The sequence below is a fragment of the Choristoneura fumiferana genome, chromosome 13 (assembly GCF_025370935.1).
Source record: "Choristoneura fumiferana chromosome 13, NRCan_CFum_1, whole genome shotgun sequence".
Lineage (NCBI taxonomy): Eukaryota > Metazoa > Arthropoda > Insecta > Lepidoptera > Tortricidae > Choristoneura > Choristoneura fumiferana.
In genome coordinates, this window is record NC_133484.1 from 15247438 (window position 1) to 15268663 (window position 21226).

Below are 21226 nucleotides of genomic sequence, written 5' to 3' on the forward strand. Positions count from 1 at the left end.
GGACTTTACGAAATCTTCATCATTTCTAATTTTGGCTCCGCATAAATAAATACCCGCTTGAAACGTATGTACATTATGGCCTTATTGGATTGGCTCAATCTGGTACGCTTCTTACTTCAGTTATCCTCAAGTGTAAGTATATATGCATCAGTCGGCATCGAAGGTTTTTACAGTCGTGTACCGTGCGTGGAATTTAAACTGCACCCGCGTCACTCCCGGGCGTATCCCGTGCACTATGTGCGCAGGCGACCATGATGTATTCCACGCACGAGAAAGCTCCCAGTCCCGATGAATCATGTCCAACCGAACACCAATTAAAGTGTTACCTGCAAGACGTGTTTTGATCGCGCTACGGCATTCTTAACAATAACGTCATACTGCATTTGTCCTTTTGCTATCTACCTAGCAGCCATTATCCTTCGAAAGGCAAATTATATTTGATCAACAAGAGCCAGTTAATGCTTGAACGAGTTTTTTTATGCGGATGCATTGACCAGACGCCACGCGATTACGGTCTGGTTTGCATGCAATACATTTTAATAGGTTACCTGTTTCAAGTGTTAAGTACTCATTGATTTCAAGAGCACCGTATGTACATTATCTTTTGTATAAATGAGGATTTAGTCTAGGTAAGGTAAGGCCAAACGCGGCCAGAGTCACAAAGCGACCAAACAGCCTTCTGATTTTCCAAGAAAAACGCTTTCTCTACTTGCCGGCAGGTCGCAGCAGCTAGCTCTAAGTGTTTTAATGTGTTGTTGGCACACTTAAAATGCACTTAGGTACTTGGTAAGATGTTAATGTGTAACACAATTTTCTCACTTGACGCCGACTTCACTATCTCGTTTTACCGTTTTGTCAGTTTCCGAGATGAAGGGCCGTAAAATGACTTGTTCAACTACTTCCTTTCACGAAAAGTTGCTGGAAATGTCTCGTTTGTATACTAAAGAATCAGTTGATAATCAACAACCATTGGCAATCAAACATTGAACTAGTTGGTCCTAAAACTGTCGATGACAGAATTGTTCTGACGGAAGAAGTCCAAAGATCAGCGAAGCGGCCGCGGCGCGTGGCATGCGCAGCGGGATGTAGGTCATGTTTCGGTGACAATAGACTGTTTTTAAATACCTACAAACGAATGTTGCCTCTCAGTGCAGTAACGGTAAAAACCATGATATTACTTTTTTCATCAAAGCACCAAAGTATTGAGTTTTGGAAAGTTGATAACTGTGGTAGATATTCGTTGGCGTGATAATTGCCGCTATTAATGAATTAATCCACTTACTTTATCAATAAAATGCATTTTGAGAGAAAATTAAAACTTTTTGTAATTATGTATTTCCTTTGTTAAAACGAACTGTTTTATTTTACTTACTACAATAAAACATAACTTCTTTTGGTCTCCTTGAAAGTTTTTGCAACAAACATTGGGCTAGATAGGTACGCAAGCAAAAAATTCATACTATTCATATTCTACTAATATTATAAATGTGAAAGTGTGTGTTTGTGTGTTTGTATGTTTGCCCGTCTTTCACGTCGAAACGGAGCGACGGATCAACGTGATTTTTGGCACAGAGATAGTTTATGGGCCAGAGAGTGACATACTACTTTTTATCCCGGAAAAATGCACAGTTCTCGAGGGAACAGCGCGCGATTACGGAATTCCACGCAGACGAAGCCGCGGGCAAAAGCTAGTAATAAATAAATTGAATTGCCGCGTCAGTGCGACAATTTTCACTTTCTGCCTTTGTCATCGGCGCTATTGAATACGATTCTATGATAGGCCTTTAAGTTGTGCCAAATTACAGGTTTCTAGACTCCCAGACTAGACAATGCTATTACGGATTGCAATAAAATGTTCTTTTATGATCTTATATAACTACCAGAAGAACGATTTTGGTAAATGTTAAATGAATAACTGTTATTTTTCTAGAGCACTAGGTCTATATATTTATACTTGTAATAAACGTGCGAGTTGGCATTGCACTGAAATAGTTCAGATATTATTGCAGCGATGGTGCAATTTAATAGTATGAGGACAAGAGGAAGCGAGGCGGCCTGTGCCTCCTATATCACCAAGTAAGAGGGAGAGTAATTCGAGTCAATGAACTAAGTAAGTTAGCGGTTTACCGCAGGGTCCAACTCTGGGACCCTTTGTTTATGCTTTCTTTGTACCTAACAATCCTGCCTATAAAAGATGTTTTACTGGCGAGCGGTTAAATTGAATTCTGAAACCGGTATGCAAATTAAACTTCTTACAATGGATTTGTTGCGTCACTCAACTTGGTAACTCACGTGACTTGTACTGCAGCTTAATTGCGAGTTGGCATTGCACTGGTTTTTATTTGTGGTACCATCAGTAATTCGAGTCAATGAACTAAGTAAGTTAGCGGTTTACCGCTCCAACTCTCATGCTTTCTTTGTACCTAACAATCCTGCCTATAAAAGATGTTTTACTGGCGAGCGGTTAAATTGAATTCTGAAACCGGTATGCAAATTAAACTTCTTACAAAGGATTTGTTGCGTCACTCGACTTGGTAACTCACGTGACTTGTACTGCAAGTACCAAGTCGAACTTTCAAGTTGACAGAAACGTCTTTTGGCATTATTGTTTTATGACATGCAAACGATTATCAACTTTAGGGTGGTAGATCACATATTTGGCTGATAGTACCTATATAACACATATATTTGGCTTATAAAATATTTGAAATTCGCGGCCATCCGTAAGTTTAAAGCATAACTGATTAATAACAATCCGTTAAGGCTTGCGGACCGCTCAGAATGCTCTGATCCCTCACGCAAAGCTGACACGCTATCGCCATCTTCTGCCTCTCATTGCAGAAGTTTCTGACTCGTAACGGACAAAAGCATGACATGGCAATTTATATTTTTTATTCTAAGATTTTTTAAAAATAAAAATTGCACATGTAACAACAAAATTGTATAAAAGTACTTAAAACTTATTCATTCATTCTTTCTTTTATTTTATATTCATTACAAAAAGCTACGTAAGTACCTAATGTTAGTTGGCACTCGTTACCTTAGGAATCAGAGAATATTACGAAATAACTACGAGTGTACCTAATAGTGCCTATATACTGGATAGCCAAAGTGTAATTTCGAGGAAGGCTCATCCTGTTTACCAATAGATCGATAGCAAAGCGATTTTATCGCACCCGAATGGCTCGTGCGACAGCTCTTAAACTCTTTATTATATCTCGATGTCGGCGAACTCAAACCAGCGTTCAGTCTTAACAGTTGTTCGGTCTCAAAAGATCTTAATCTCGGACAGTTTACCATTACACTTAGTTATCTTGTATATGGTATCACAGCAATCGTAATTAACATCTGCAGAGTGAGTCGACGTGACATTTTGTCGATAATTTGCGAGGTATCGCCTGCTCATACGCCGACCATTGTTCTTGCTAACAACGGGACCGCCATGTCGCTATATGGCTGCTGTCAATCATTAGCACAATTAGCGGCTCAGCTTGTTAACTTCTTTGTTGTGAATCGTAATGATATATTACATTTATTTCGTGAGCGCTTTTATTCATTTAAAGATGCACAGGTGCGGCATGATAGCGCAGGTCTTTTAACTTCGAAGATCAAACAAAACACTTGAATCGTCTCCGAAACCTTTTTACTCCGACTTAATTAACGTCCAGTAACAGTTTATTTGCTTCAATTCCAATCATACCGTGATGTTAATGCTCTTTGAAGATGGTCCCCTAAAATTTTTAGTGCAGGCTTACGGTCCATAATAAAATAAAAATGGTCACATTTTAAATTCTCGGAGAAGTTAATATGTTAGCGCGAGCGTCATGTTGTTAATGCGCTGCATTATGGCTGGTGCAGATCTTATCTCGCGGCGTGTGGCCGGTCCTTAACGCGAGCTGGACTTCTTTTGGCGCAGCTGACAATTATGCTTTTATGGCTAACTACATTTTGATGCGAGTCGACCCACGAATCGAGAGAAGCATCGACTTACCTTGGCTCTGCCGAGAGCATTTTATGAAACGGTCCTGTTAATAAAAAAACGACTCGTGCGCTTTAGTGTTTCATATTTCTCATGTTGTAGTTGGCTACTTGACAGTGGAGTTTTACATAACTAAGTTTAGACTTAGGTTTTACTTTAGGTAGGTATCTTATCTACTCGTGTTTATGTATAAGTAAGTACTTTAATAATTTGAGATTCAATAAAATAACTGCGGCACTTTTCTAATCGAATATTGATAACTTTGTGATTGGAATCAGTGTATAACTTTTAAGACGGATGTAATAGTCACAATCTGAAACTCGTTCCTAAAATGTATTAAATAATTAAATTGTGATAAAATAAATTACCATATAGTACGGGGAACAGAATATGGTCCTTGGGGCCGAAATGTTCTCGAGTGGAGACTGCGGATCGGCAAGCTCGGCGTAGGACGTCCACCGACGAGATGGACGCGTGTTCACGGTGGATGCAAGCTGTTTCCAATCGAGCCAACTGGAGGTCTATGGGGGAGGCCTATGTCCAACAGTGGACGTTTTACGGCTGATATGATGATGATGATGAAAACAAGTAATTTTAAAATTTATTGGGAGTCCGTTTCTATCTATGGAGGTCATGTCTTTTGCATACATTTATAGAATTCTTGTCCCGCAGTGCACTTGTCCTTCTTAAGTGCAACTGTTTTCCAAATAACATGTGTAATTTTCGAAGATCTCATTTATTGTTTCAGTACTCATTATTTGCGCACGCGTCCTCCTACCATAATAAAAGAGAACAAGTATACACACTCCGACCCTTTAGGAGACTTAACTGTCTACTCCGGCGCGGATATACGGTGGTCGATGTCTATTTTAGATTAATTAATTACCTACCGGCAAATTATATTAGTATGAAAGTTAACTTAAAATTGTCTAATATCTGTGTCTAGAGAAACCAGATTCTTTGCTGCTCTATTATTATTATACTAAATTTAAAAATATTATTTATAAATTCGCCGAAGTGGTGATGGCGACTGTGTACATACTACTCATGTTTCCTACACATAATACTATAACTATATTGTTTATAGGTAGGTAGGTATCTATTTTTTTATGTGTCCTTGCATGAAACTATCACACTACACTTAATATACTACCTACTAATTTACAACTATACCTAATACAAAAAATACGTAAATATGAGTACGCGAACTTAAAAGGTAAAGACGAGCGAACTAAAATCGAAACGTACGGCACCGACGGCAGCGCAGCCTTGAGGCTTGTACAAAAGAAAACTTAATCCTCCGTAAATTATCAGTGTGTGCGTACGGCGGGTGCGTGCGTACCGGCGACAACCGGCGCGCACTCATTTAAGCCGCGCGATGTACTTTTGTTCGTAGTGAACTTACTTGTTCTCTTATACTATGCTCCTACGGTCTTGCTCGTGGTGTGGTCGACGTCTGGGGATTGTAATTCGATTCGTTTCCGGCGCTGCGCCTGCGTCGGCTAATCGAAGCCATGACCTTTTTGAAATATTCTTGTTTCTACGTTTGTCTATTTCACTGAAGGTCGATTAAAAGTACAGTACAACCAGAATGTTAAAGTTGCTTAGGACTCGTCGGTTTTCTTCGTTTTCCTAAAGATTCATATGAAAAAGAAAAAGAAAACCAATATTCTGTTTCGAGTTCCATTCTCAACTTAAAATAAATGAAAAAAAACTCAAACTATAACAAATTCTTTAAAAAATTTATAACAAAAAAAAAAATCAAAAAATAGAACCGACTACAAAAAACCATGAAAATAATTTTCTACCAGTCTGAAGTCGGTGCCTCAGCACGAGCCAGCAGGAGTGGACCTATAATCGTCTGCCTCACCTACAACTATACGAGTATATTGGGCTTCAATCACTCCTGCTGGCTCGTGCTGAGGCACCGACTTCAGACTGGTATAAAATTATTTTCATGGTTTTTTGTAGTCGGTTTTATTTTTGTTATAAATTTTTTTTTCACGCTTTTTAGTGTAAAAGATCTAAGATACAATAGTTTAATGTCAACTGCTCGTCACCTTTTACGAAAAATTTATTTTTCCGATGCAGAGACGTTCATTATTGAGGAGCCTGGTGCTTCATCACCCGTTCCATTTCACCATATGAATTACGATAAGCTTAAATTGCGTAGCAACTGCGTTAAAGTAATTGAAATTCAACCCGTGAAGTACTTGTTATTGAGTAGTCGCTCCATTGGATAAATTTCGTCTTAATCATCAGTTCCACTTCACCAAATGATGATTTTCAAGAGCAAATGCACGAGTTACTCCTAAATATATCGAAATTACCATAGGCATTCCTACAATATTTGAAGAGTTCCCTCGATTTCCTTAGGATCCAATCATCAGATCCTGATTTGGTGCTTATGGGACCTAATTGAAAGCATAACTAGACGAACGAAAAAAAAAAATTCCAATCTGTTCATAAATGACGGAGTTCTGAGGTAACAAACATTAAAAAAAAAAATTACAGCTGAATTGATAACCTCCTCCTTTTTTTGAAGTCTGTTAAAAAGGAGTTTCACAAGGCAAGGTTCCATTTATTTATTTGTCAACAAAAAATTACAGCATTACAGTTAAACCACCAATGCGCTGTAAAATTCAAATTATACAAAACAAAAAGACATAAAAAACACAAAAAATACATAAAAAAAAACAAAAACTGATAGATAGATATTCCATAGATGCTGGCAGCGTTCCCTCTCTGAAAAACTAAGCTAATTCTTTGTCCGAGGGCGCCGCCAGCTCTTCGGTCCTCTAAGCTGTGTGTGACGTCTACTAACACTTTGATATTTTCTTATACAGCTTCACGGAGCCCACGGATCAAGGGTCTCGACACCGAACCGAATAAAGTATTCGGTGTCTAGACTCCTGTTTTAGTAGATATACTTTCGCTTTTTCAGTTGCAAATTTTATTTAATATTACATTCATTTACATTTAGTCACATTTATATTTCATCAAATAAGTCTAATAGCTTATATACCTACTTATACGTTTCGTAATTTTAGTCAATGACGAAAAGTTCACCTATATTGAAGTCAAGTGGCTGCAATAAATAGTAGATATCTATGATTATACAATGTCTGCATTAAACATGAAATACGCCATTGCTTCATACACGTGCTAAAAGCCCATACCAATAAAATAAATAATTGTTGAAGAGCTAACGTAACCTACTTGCACGAAATGGTACCTACTGGCCATTAATAAGCGTTTGCTTTTGAACATGTCTGTCATCCTTATTCTATTGTATTGATTTTAATATGAACGTAATGTCTTATAAAAAATGTAATGGTTGTATGTAAATCATCATCATCATCATCATCATCAGCCCGAAGACGTCCACTGCTGGACAAAGGCCTCCCCCTTAGAACGCCACAATGAACGACAACTTGCCACTTGCATCCACCGGTTTCCCGCTACTCTCACGATGTCGTCAGTCCACCTGGTGGGAGGCCTGCCAACGCTTCGTCTTCCGGTTCGTGGTCGCCACTCGAGGACTTTTCTCCCCCAACGGTTATCTGTTCTTCGAGCGATGTGGCCTGCCCATTGCCACTTCAATTTGCATATTTTTCCAGCTATGTCAGTGACTTTAGTTCTTCGACGAATTTCCGTATTCCGGATTCTATCGCGCAAAGAAACTCCAAGCATAGCTCTCTCCATAGCTCGTTGCGTGACTTTGAGCCTCTCTAAGAGGCCAACAGTTAAGGACCACGTCTCAGCGCCATAAGTCATCACTGGCAACACACACTGGTCGAAGACTCTAGTCTTCAGGCACTGCGGAATATTGGACGAGAAGACATCACGAAGTTTCCCGAACGCTGCCCATCCGAGTTGGATTCTTCGGGCGACCTCTTTGTCGAAGTTGGACCTACCCAACTGGACAACTTGTCCAAGGTAAACATAGTGGTCAACAACTTCGAGTACATCAATCCCAACGATAACCGGCACGGGTGTGACATGGACATTTGACATGATTTTAGTCTTGTCCATGTTCATCTTAAGACCCACCTGTTGGGAGACGATACTGAGGTCACTGAGCATAGTATTGAGCTCCTCCAGCGACTCCGCCATTATGACTATATCATCGGCAAAACGAAGATGGGTGATGTACTCGCCGTTGATATTGATGCCGAACCTGTTCCAGTCCAAGAGCTTGAAAACGTCCTCCAACGCATTTGTGAACAGTTTCGGAGAGATAACGTCTCCCTGTCTCACACCTCGCTGCAGTTGGATTGGTTGTGTACTCTCGTCCTGCAACCGGATCGACATAGTGGCGCTGCTGTACAAACTCTTTAACACCTCGATGTATCTATAGTCAATTTGGCATCGCTGAAGGGACTGCAGTACAGCCCAGGTCTCGATTGAATCGAAGGCTTTTTCATAGTCCACAAACGCTAAACATAGTGGCCGATTATACTCCTCGGTCTTCTGTATAATCTGGCGGAGCGTGTGAATGTGGTCTATGGTGCTAAAGCCTTTACGGAATCCAGCTTGTTCGGGAGGCTGGAAATCATCAAATCTTCGCTCGAGACGATTCGTAATGACCCTCGAAAACAACTTGTATACATGACTCAGGAGTGAGATGGGTCTATAGTTCTTCAATAAGGTATTGTCGCCTTTTTTGAAGAAGAGCACCACCACACTCCTGTGCCATGCTTCCGGCGTGGTACCCTCGAGTATGACGGAATTAAATAACCTCTGGAGGACTACAAGTACCGGTTTACCACCCGCTCTCAGAAGTTCTGTCGTGATTCCGTCATCCCCCGGAGCCTTGTTGTTTTTAAGTTGTTTGAGAGCCACTCTAATCTCGTACAGGCTGATATCTGGGATGTCTTCAGTGTAATGACGGGTTAGTTTAGCTCTGGTATCTTGAGCTGCACCTACAACGGGCTTCTGTGTCGAGGCATATAACTGTTCGTAAAACCTTTCGAGCTCTCTCAACAACTCCGGTTTCGATGAGATGATACTGCCATCGTCGATCTTCAACTTAGTCATTTGGCTTTTCCCAATAGACGAATTCTTTGCAAACACTTTAGAGCCCTGGTTCCGCTCAATTGCTTCCTTAATACGTGCAGTATTAAAGGCACGCACATCGTGTCGCATGGATTTTGAGATTCGCCTATTAAGTCTGCCATATTCCGACATGTCAGTTGAAGATTGCAGCCTCATCTTGTTCCGAAGTTCCATTAATTTAATGGTTTCATTGGAGAGCTTCTGAGGTCTTTTCCGGCGCGGAGTCTTGAAGAACTGGGACCCCACGGCCTGAACAGTTTCTACCAGCCCGTTGTTGATCTCGTCCGCTGTTTTGCATTCGGCTAGGCACTGGAAGCGATTATGCAATAAGAGTTGAAAGCTAAGAGTTGAAAGTTGTATGTAAATAAAACAACAATATTATCTTCCAGATCATTTTAATTTATATCAGGTTATGGGAATAAAATAAATAAAAGGGACTGGAAGTGATATAAAGCCAAAATGGCTAGCACCTCGTACCGTATTGAGCTACTAAACAGAAACAATTATGACACTTGGAAGGTTCAGGCAAAAGCCGTTATGATAAAAGCAGGTTTGTGGAATTATGTTCTAAATCCTACACCGCCGATTACTGAAAAAGATCCTGAGGTTATTGCAAGTTATGAAAACAATGAACTCCTTGCCAGGTCAGAACTTCTTTTGATAATTTCATCTCAAGAAATAAAAAATGTAAAAAACTGTTTAACTGCTAAAAACATATGGCAAAAACTCGAGGATATATATGAAAGTAAGCGACCTACTAAGAAGGCTTCACTCCTCAAACAATTAATTGTTGCAAAATATAAAGAAGGTGATGATTTAAGAGAGCACTTAGACAATTTAACAGACATTGTGGATAAACTTGCCAACATGGATGTCGATATAAATGTAGATCTTTTATCCGTCATAATGCTCTATTCCTTATCATCGAAATTTGAAAATTTTCGCATAGCGATCGAATCGCGTGATAAACTGCCTTCTCCAGAGGAGCTAAAGATAAAAATTTTAGAAGAAACCGAAGCTCGTAAACATACTGAAGACATTATAGTTGAAACCAACGCAATGTTTATGAAAAAAAATTATGTACCCTATAAATATAAAAATAAACAAGATTTCTGTCAAATATGTAAGAAGCAAGGGCATAAAACACAAAATTGTCGATTCCGTAATGACCGTAAGAAACAAGAACGATCTAATGCTGCACAAAACATTTGTTTAGCTACGGAACCAAATAAAAATACAAAGAGATGGTGTATTGATAGTGGATGCACATCGCATATGTGTCACAGCTTGAAGAGTTTCTCACAAATAAAAAAATCTGATGGCATACTCAAATTAGCAGCCGATGACAGCACTGCTAAAATTGAAGGAAGAGGAAACGTGCAAATAAAAGTTGATGATAAAAACATAAAACTAGAAGACTCTCTGTACGTACCAAATCTCGCAACCAACCTATTGTCTGTTTCAAAAATAACGAAAAAAGGAAAGACCGTACTATTCAAAGAAAATACAGCGACAGTAAAAGATTCAAAAACAAGGAAAATTGAACTTACAGCTAAAAATATTAATGGTCTTTACTACTTAATGGACAAAAAGGATGATAATGATTTTAAATGTCAAGAAGAAACTACTTTTAATGCTGAAATTGATGATTGGCACAGAAAACTTGGACATATAAATGAAACAAGTTTAAAACAAGCTTTAAAAGATGAAGCAATGAATGGACTCAAGTTTGACATGCATCAAAAATTAAATGAATGCGAAGTATGCATAAAAGGAAAGATGACCCGACTACCTTTTCCCAAAAATAATCAAAACTTGAGAACGACACAACGTCTTGAAATAGTTCACTCAGACGTGTGTGGACCAATGAATGTAGAATCCGTCAGTGGAGGAAAATATTTCGTCACATTTATTGACGAATATTCTCGATACTCAAGAGTATACATAATCCAAAAGAAAAACGAAGTGTTGAATAAATTTAAAATATATAAAGAAGAAATGGAGAGATTTACTGGAAATAAGATAAAATACTTACAATCTGACAATGGAACAGAATATATAAATAAAGAATTCAATGGATATTTGAATCAATGTGGTATAAGTCGAAGACTTAGCTGTGCGTACACACCGCAGCAAAATGGGACAGCTGAAAGAAAAAATAGGAGCCTACAAGAAAGGGCCAGATGCCTATTGATAGATGGTAACATGCCGGAAAAATATTGGGCTGAAGCTGTATCCACCGCAAATTATTTATTAAACCGTACTCCATCGAAAGTAATAGAAAACAAAACTCCATTTGAAATGTGGGTTGGAAGAAAGCCATCCGTACAGCACTTACAAATTTTCGGATCGAAAGCATTCGTATTGAATAAAAACAAAAAACAAAAGAAAAAGTTTACATCAAAAGTAACTGAAGGAATATTTCTTGGATATTCGGAAAATAGTAAAGCTTACAGAATATTAGTACCAGAAACGCATCACGTAATTGTAAGCAGAGATGTTAAAGTAATTAATAAATTATATTACGAAAATAAAGATAAAATTGACAAATCCGAAAACAAGAATGGAAAGAAGTTAATAGATATATTTGTCGATAGTAAAAAACAAAATAATGAAGTATATCAACAAGCAGAAGATTGTGAAATATTAGCTGATATTCACAATGATCATGAAGAAAACGAATTGCACCATGATCATGAAGAAAACGAATTGCAAAATGAATTGCAACAAAACGATGAAAACATTTTTGATCATAATGAAGTAATTGAAAATGAGGCAATACAAACTGAAGATAATTCTGTTGCAGATCGCAATGAAGTAACAGACGCTGAGGCAATAGAAAGAAATGATATTTTAGAGAATGAAAGACCTCAAAGAACTAGAAAACCACCAGTTTGGACAAAAGATTATATATGCACAGTTTGCATGAGCGAAGAAGATGATCTAAAATGGAATGATGCAATAATTTCTGAAATAACAGCACACTTAAAAAATGATACTTGGTCTATTGTTAAGAAGCCACCTTGCAGAAACGTCATTGACAGCAAGATGATTCTGAAAGATAAATTAGGAACAGATGGCAATATTGTACGCAAAAAGGCTCGACTAGTAGCCCGAGGATTTTCTCAAATACCCGGTGTTGACTACCAGGAAGTTTTCGCACCTGTGACTCGACTAAGTTCAATTAGATTATTAGTGGCTTTAGCTGTACAGAAAGATATGCATTTGAACCAGATTGATATTTGCACTGCATTTTTAAACGGAGATATTGAAGAAGAAATCTATATGAAAAAGCCGAAAAATATAGAAGAATATCTAGAAAAGATAATTAAGTCTACAAAGGATGCAGAAATTAAACAAAAAGCTGAAAAAATGCTACATGATTTAAACCAAGATAAAGAAAACACAGTATGCAAATTAAATAAAGCCGTCTATGGATTAAAACAGTCAGGAAGACAGTGGTACAAGAAACTAGATGCCGAATTAAAATCAATAGGTTTCCAACCTACCAAAGTTGATCCATGCATGTACATATACGCGAAAGGCGGAGAAACTATTATTATTAGCATATATGTGGACGATATTATAATTGCATGCAAATCTCAAGAAAAAATAGACAACATTAAGAAATTACTTGTCAAGAGATTTGAAATGAGAGACTTGGGTGAAATTAATTACTGTCTTGGAATAACTTTCGAAAGAGATGAAAAGCAAATGATACTGAAACAAAGACAGTATATTGAAACTATATTAGAAAAATTTGGATGCAAGGATTGCAAACCCGCATCTACTCCCATGGATACAGGACTGAAATTAACTAAAGGCACAAGTCCAACAAAGGAAAAGGACATACCCTACCAAAACCTTATAGGATCACTTATGTACTTGGCTGTTGCCACACGTCCTGATATAATGTTTGCAGTAAGTCACCTTAGCCAGTTTAATAACTGCTACACATCTGAACATTTTCAAGCAGCAAAAAGAGTTCTACGATATTTACAAGGAACTAAAGACTTAGGTCTGACTTACATAAAAGGAAACATGAAGCTTGAAGGAGCAGCTGATGCTGATTGGGCATCATGCGCCATTGATCGTCGCTCAGTGACAGGCTACGTATTTACATATGGCGGAACACCAATAAGTTGGGAAGCTAAGAAGCAAAGAACAGTCGCACTTAGTACAGCTGAGGCGGAGTACATGGCTCTAACGGAAGCATCGAAAGAAGCCATATACCAGAAAAACTTGCTGAATGAGCTGAATATAAAAACAGGAATCATTGATATTTATAATGATAACCAAGCCGCCCAAAAGTTGGTCAAGAACCCAACTATAAGCACTAAATCCAAACATATCAGCATCAAGGAGCATTTTATCAGAGATGCTATGAAGGACGGACACATAGATGTCAAATACCGTGCTACAGAAGATATGGAGGCAGATGTCCTCACAAAAGCTTTACCTGCCATGAAGTTTATTAAACTTAGGACTAAGATGAATATAGTCTGATCTGATTTCGTGAGGCGGAGTGTTGAAGAGCTAACGTAACCTACTTGCACGAAATGGTACCTACTGGCCATTAATAAGCGTTTGCTTTTGAACATGTCTGTCATCCTTATTCTATTGTATTGATTTTAATATGAACGTAATGTCTTATAAAAAATGTAATGGTTGTATGTAAATAAAACAACAATATTATCTTCCAGATCATTTTAATTTATATCAATAATCAAATCATACAATATGACGAATGAAAGAGAAATATGAAGGCGACTATGTTTTTACACAGATAGGCATTTACAAATCTGGGACAGGCTTATTTAGAAATCTTCAGTAACGTTACAAAGTAGAGTATTTTAAATGTGAGCTAGCGGCGGAGAATGTAACTGACATGTTATCAGCACTTCATTTAATAAGCAGCTTCGTGAGAAACTTTCATAACGGCGGTGCCTTCTGGTCTTCAATCAATCACGTTGCTTCATCGATCAGCATTCTTCATGCGACTATATCATTAATTTCATTGTTTATTATTGCCATGTTTATTTCTATTATATTATAGATCTTGTTTAGTAAATAACAGCGAATCAATTCTCTGTTGGATTCCATTTCTTTGGAAAATAATGTTGTTATGTTTGAGCCATTTGTTTTTCTTTTCGCAATGCTAAATATTCCATACACACCGACCGATTAGCCAACTGGCAAGAGAACCTGACTATAAAGCTTGAGGTCCCGGGTTCGATCCCCGGCCGGGACAGATATTTGTATGAATAATACGAATGTTTGTTCTCGAGTTTTGAACGTCTAAGTAACATGTAGTTCTTTGTAGTTATGACAGTAGGTATTTACTGTTTAATTGGCTTCTCTTGCCTTGTCGTACAACCAACGCATAATATATATATGTATATGTATTATTTATTTATTAGGTACCTATTACAAACAGGGCAAGTTAAATAAAAGCTTGTAATAAACGATCCTATAAATAATTTATTATGCGGCGTTTCTCTTCGGCTTACTGTATCTAAAATAGATGACACTGAAAAGCCTAGTCCTAAAACCAAATGTTGGAGTAAAGTATGAACACAATGTACAATGGAAGTATTATTGATTGCAGCTGTCGGAGGAAGTGCAGCGCAAGCAGAGCGAGTACCAGAAGTGTTTGGAGTCTTACAAGCAGATGCGCGCCAAGTTCGAGGAGAACTACCTTAAATGTAAGTGTAAGTTTTGTGCTTCATCATACATATATTTAACTATTGAGTGAAACAAAATTTTTACCTTTTCCACGCCAACGACTCATATATACGCACCGACGGTTCCACGCCAACGACCTATATATACATCCATAACTTCAATACAAAAACAACCTTCATTAAATTGTGTTTTCAGACATTGCAATGTATAAGCCTGGAGTATGGTATGGGTGATGTCTTTTGTATTTGACGTGGCGGCGAAAAGGTTAATAATAATCCTAGAGAGACAATACACTCTTTCATATTGGAGGTAGAGAATTATAATGTGTAATCGGAGTTAATATCCGCGTCATATGGTATTTTGCAATCTATACGTTCTATTGCTTAAAATACTGTTTCAATATGTCCACTGTAATAACATTTACTTTAAAAAAACCTGTGTACCTAAACGTTCACTCTACCACTCTACCCAAACGTTCGCTCTACCGAAGCGTCCACTCTACTAAAACGTTCACTTTAACGAAATGTCAACTTACTTATTTAGGAGGTGATTAGAGAAGAAATGATGAGATCGTTAGAAATATTTTTTATTAAAAAATTGCACGTATATTGTATTTCGATACAATTTATGAAAAGTGTAAACAAAGACGCCATTTATCCGACCACAGACTTTCAATGATGTAAAAACCTAGAATCTATTGCAAAATAATTAATCTGTTCAGTAAATCGATTAATTTATTAATTGAATAGATCAAAGTATTTTTGTCTATTTTATTATTTACAATATTTGATTTCATTCCAAATACTGTTTATACAATTATAAAGGCAGTAACTATTTTTTAATTTTAAGGAAAGTAAATAAAAATCGCTTATCCATCCGCGAATTAATCGAATTTTAAAATGTCAAATTTTCCACCATCTCTACGCTAGTCTGTGTTACTACAGATTATACGCAGGTTTCAATCAAGAAATAACGTCAGATTTTGACGGAGATTTTTCAAATGAATTTTTTATTGTCCACCGCATAAAATTTGTCATCGTTCATCCACCATTACCTCTCATATTTCGTTTTCTAGATTTTTTTTACCGTACAACGGCAAAACCGACTAGACACTGGCAAAATTGTCCTCCAATGGACAGAGCCATATTTTTCTAAAAATCTAATTTAAGTATTGAAATCAAGTGAATTTTGGTGAAAAAAGTGATTAGACATCTTGTTAAAAGACACGAATTATAGATAAATGTTATTGATTCGATCGAGTGAGTGTTTATACAAGAATTTTGATGAAATCGGTTTTCCGCGGGAACTATGCAATTTTCCGGGATAAAAACTATCTTATATCTTATTTTCCTATAAATATTATCTTTTTTGTTTTATATTTATTTAAGTATGTATTTATCAAGTATGTTTATCCATTGCCTAGTAGGTATCCAAAGTACAAGATTTGCTTAGTTTGGGACCATGTAGGTTAATTGGTGTCAAGTGTCCCATGATATTTGTTTATGGGCTACATATTTAAATATAGAAAATTAAAATAACTACGGTTAAAATGTTGATGTTAAAAAAATCGAAAATTAAAATAATGAAAGTTTATATTGTCGAGTGGTAAGATAAACTATGTCCAATATAACGAAAATCTAATTATTATCTACAAAAGTGACATCGAAAGATATATGTAAATATATTCAATGAAGTGAAAAAGTTTATTCCACACACAATACACATACAATTATTACTACAAAAACAACAAAAGTATAAAATATAAAACAACAAAAAAACAAGCTATCAAATATTAAATTTGTGTGTGAAAAAGGTTCCGTCTCAGCATAAATGATATCGAAGTACAAAGTATCGAAGTACAGAGTATCGGAGCTCGGCTTCGCGGAGCTCCCATTCCGCCCAGTTGAGGCGTAATAGACCTTATATACATTTGGGTAAAATGATGAATTACCAAAAAAATTTGGTTTGGTTAGGTTAGAACTGTGACCACAACAACGCATGAGCCGAGCGTGGCGCGCAGCGGCCGGCGAGTGGTAAAAATGACTGGATTATGTAAAATAAATGTTATTAAGAGAAAGGAACAATAAATAAAGGAGATTTGTATGTTTTTTTTATGTTAGAGGGCCAGACAAACGAACAAGTGGATCACCTGATGTTAAGTGATCACCACTGTCCATAGACACCCGCAGCGCTTTACGCGATGCCAGTGCGTTGTCAGCTCTGCAGAAAATTGTACACTCGCCTCTTAAAGGCACCCAGGTCGTAAATCGATGGGAAGACCCCAGCGGGAAGCTCGTTCCAGATTTTGCAAGTTCGTGGCAAAAAAGACCGCTTAAAACGCACCGTCGAAGACTGCCATTCATCAACATGATGTCGATGAAATGAACGCTAACGACGGATGGATCTGTAATGGAACCCCGCAGATGGAATGAGGTCGAAGAGTTCCTCAGAGCATTCCCCGTTGTAGATCTTATAGAATACACAAAGGGAGCTAACGTCTCTGCGGAGAGCAAGAGGATCGAGTTTATCGGAGAGTGAGGGGTTGCCGACGACTCGGGACGCCCTGCGCTGTATGCGATCAAGTGAAAGCAGCTGATATTGGGGTACGCCAGCCTCGGCCGAACCTGGGCTTTATATATTTGAAGCCGCTCCTTCGGAGTGAAGTATCGCTTAGAGCGGCTAAGCACGCCCGACATTCTAGCAGCCGACTTGGTTTATCTTCCAGGTGATCGCAAAATTGGATTGTGCTCGAAATATCGACACCGAGGATCCCAACACTCTCCGAAGTGTTGAGGGGTGATCCTTGGAAGCATAGAGCAGCAATAAACGGGTGTTTTTTGGCAGTAAATACGCAAACTTGTGTTTTGGAGGGGTTAAACTGCACTAAGTTACGTGTGCCCCAATCAGAAACTTGTGCTAGTGTATTTTCTAGATCATACACAAGTTTTGTTCGTCTCCCTTCCAATTCTGCCCGAGGAAGGTTAGCTCTACCAGAGTATAGTGCGTCGCAAGTGCTGTCATCCGCATGTACGGTACTATGTATATATTACGATATTTTAATTTTCGACATTCAAATATGTTGACATTTATAAGTTAGATATACTTATAATGGTTATCGACATTTACTCATTCGATATTTTAATCAATTGACATTTCAATCTTAGACATTTTAACCATAGGTACTTTCATTCCATACTTTCGATATTGTGATACAATCGATGTTTTAATTTTCGATATTTTAACATCGACATTTTAACCGTAGTTATTTTAACTTTCGATATTAAAAATAAAAATAAGTACAAAAAAAATACATACTTAGACACATAAATTTAGGGTAGACAATAGGCGGTCTTAGGCGGTTAGGTCTTTGTCTAAGATAGCGGTCATAATATTGTACTTATCTAATGAGTGATAAATTGATAATAAATAGAACTAAATGTTGAGATATTGGCATAAAAACAATATGGCTGAGACATGGGGCCGGTCGTACGGAAGGCCGGTTTTTGGGTTGCGGAGGCATGCGTGATCGTATTACTCTCGTATGTAGGTGTCTATTGTCAATAAGGAAAAATACGCACATGACATCATTAATTTGTTAAAAGGCAGACGTAGTTATGTTTACTTTAATTGTGCAGCAGCTTCAATAATCAAGAGTTAGCAAAAATATTCTATAAATAAGTAAATAGGCAACGCCTTTATTGTTTGTAAACAAGTTTCATTCCCAATTGATTTACTAGCTAATATAGATGCATTTATGTATAAAATAAAAGAAAATGCAGCTGCAAGTCGAGCTCATGGTAATTTTTTGTTTTGTTTGATTGTTTTCCGGAAAAAAAAATACCTAAGTCATGAAGTTTTAGGTGAAAAGTAACCAAAAATTCGCTCTACTTTCGAACATAATAAAGGGCGGGGGAGGTCTGAGATCTGTTATCTATTTTTTTATATTTTAAATAAAAATAGGTATTACTTAATAAGAGTAATACCTACCTACTTACAAATACTTTTCACAATTGTTTTCAACAAATAAGTATTCACGATCTTTAACTTCACAAAAGCCATATCAGCTCATCAGCTTCATTTATTCACAGTGACAAAGTGATCCCTATTCTTTATTTTTATTTATTGAAATGAAATGAAATTTTATTTATTTGCATTAAGCAAATTGTTCTGAGGTTTCTGTTTTTTCTTTTGACCTACGGAACCCTAAAATTAAGCCGTGTAAATATGAAGACAGATTATCTTCAGTTTATCGCCTCCCGGCGCCAGCGCACCACGTTATTGCAAATATTGAGAGTTACTGCTCTATCGTAATCATTTACGAATATAAACCAGACGCCGTACCTACGTCACTAGGATCTAGTTAGCAGTAAAAGAAAAACTTGCATTTGCGACTTTGAAGTTTTGGTATATTAAGTTTCTAATGTTTTTTTTTGCCATTTTGGTCTGTGGTTTTTTTAGCCAGTAAGGCATGGTGTATCATTGGCGCTCAGTTAGGATGCCAAAAGAGATGGAAGCATTGAGATCGTCAGGTAGGGTCCGGTTGTATTCTATTTGATAGTACTTGTGTATCTCTTTCTAAGGAAACATCTCAAAAAGACATACCTAGACAGTTTGGTACGAAAATTTACGCGAAGCACCAAAGCACGACCTAAATGGTATGCTAAGACAAATTCAAAAAAATACGCTAAAGCTAAAGTAAGTAGTTTAGTTTGTAATTCCAAAGGAAGTTGACAAATACTGCACAAAGTTGATGTTTGCCCATAAACGAAGAATTTCACTGCGGCGTAGAAAATCTCTGAAGTGGCAGCGACGGCATTTGCTATGAAACGACTAGGTAGGTACTTGAATAACTTCATTTGACAAATGGCCCTTGATCAAAATGATCTTTCACCACCTGACGGTTACTTTGTCAGCAAACAATGGAAAATATTACCTAACTATAACTACCAGCTGTCATCTCGTAATTTTCTGGTTATCTACACCATTGTTTTGTTCCTTACAACCGAATTATCGAGATCGGCGCGGTCCTGTCACATCACTTCACGCTGTCGGCACCCTATTCAATATTTAACGGTTATCTATTGTTTGCCCCAAAGTTATATGCTATAATTTCATTTGCCCGAAGTTCATATGCCCGATTCTTCACTTGCCCGAATGTTTCATTTACTAGAAAATTTATTTGATATATTCTTATTTTCCCGAAAATTAGATGCCATAATTTTTAGTTACGAATGGTTTTCCATATTATTAAGTGCAATAATATTTATTCAATAGAATATTCAAACGCCATACTAAATAGTGTTTATTTTGATTATCTATCTATATAAATAAAAATTAATCGTAAAATGTGTTGCTAAGCGCAAACCTCGAGAATAGCTGGACCAATTTCGCTAATTCTTTATTTGTCGTGTTTGTTATTGTCAAGAGAAGGTTTTTATGACAGAAAATTTGGAAAAATTACAACGGGGGCGAAGCCGCGGGCAATAGCTAGTGATTGATAAAAATTGCTTTTTTCTATTACTAATCTATCTATTATCTTTATTATCCGGGCTGCTATAAGAAAAAACCTAACATCGATGGCTAAGGCGGGAGCGAAGCCGAGCGTAGCTTCTTCGGAACCTAACCTATCCGAGTCGCTCTGGTCCGAACCGTCTTGCTCGCTCGCTTTATTTTAACAAATTAGAAGTCATCCATAAAGTACGTCACACATTAAGGGGGGGGGGGGAGGGGTCAAGCGGTTTGTGACCCAGGAACAAAATAATTGCAAATTTCATAGCAATACGTGTGAGAAGGGGGGGGGGGGGGAGAGGTTCCAAAAGGGTCAAAACTAGTGTGACGTACTTTATGGATGGCCCCTTATATTGAATGTTACAACATATTTACATAGATCGTAAAAACCTAACCTGTCTAAAAAATTGCATTTTTGTGAACTCCAATCCGGCTTTTTATGTGAATTCATTAATAAGAAATAGGTAGGTACATTAGCTAAGTTCAGGATTCAATGCGGTTCAACGACCTTTTTAATTTTTACAGTAAATCCAAAATTTAGAGGTTATTGCTTTAGATAGCGTTACATTATAGGAAACAATCAACCTATTTGATTCATAGACCACCATAGAACCTTGCCGTCACGAGGTATTAAGTGTATCGTTGCATTATTAATAATATTATTGTACACAAATGAAAATATTTAGGTCGACACAATTTTATTATGCGTACTATAACCCCAAGATAGATAAATATGATTGTATCTATTTCAGGTCCCACAAGCCGAGGAGGTCGCAAGCTGGACGAAACGCGGGACAAGTACGGCAAAGCGTGCCGGCGGCTGCACCGCGCGCACAACGAATACGTCCTGCTGTTGGCAGAGGCCACCGAGTGCGAACGTGCGCTACGCACCGCCGCGCTGCCCGCGCTGCTCGACCAGCAGCGGCGACAGGGCGAGGCCACCGCAACCTCGTGGTGAGTCCCGACCGCGTCCAGCAGCGGCGACAGGGCGAGGCC

At 37.7% G+C, this 21226-nt stretch overlaps 1 protein-coding gene across 4 annotated transcripts in view; it reads left to right on the forward strand.

Annotated features, from left to right (window-relative positions):
* FER (tyrosine-protein kinase Fer) overlaps nucleotides 1-21226 on the forward strand; it is a 73742-nt gene that overhangs the window by 39864 nt on the left and 12652 nt on the right. For 2 of the 4 annotated variants that reach the window (XM_074096457.1, XM_074096459.1), the window contains exons 3-4: nucleotides 14646-14748; nucleotides 20983-21184. In XM_074096457.1, the coding sequence (XP_073952558.1) occupies nucleotides 14646-14748; nucleotides 20983-21184 (305 nt within the window). The remainder of the gene's footprint in view (nucleotides 1-14645; nucleotides 14749-20982; nucleotides 21185-21226) is intronic. The other 2 variants (XM_074096458.1, XM_074096460.1) reach the window with 1 other exon arrangement.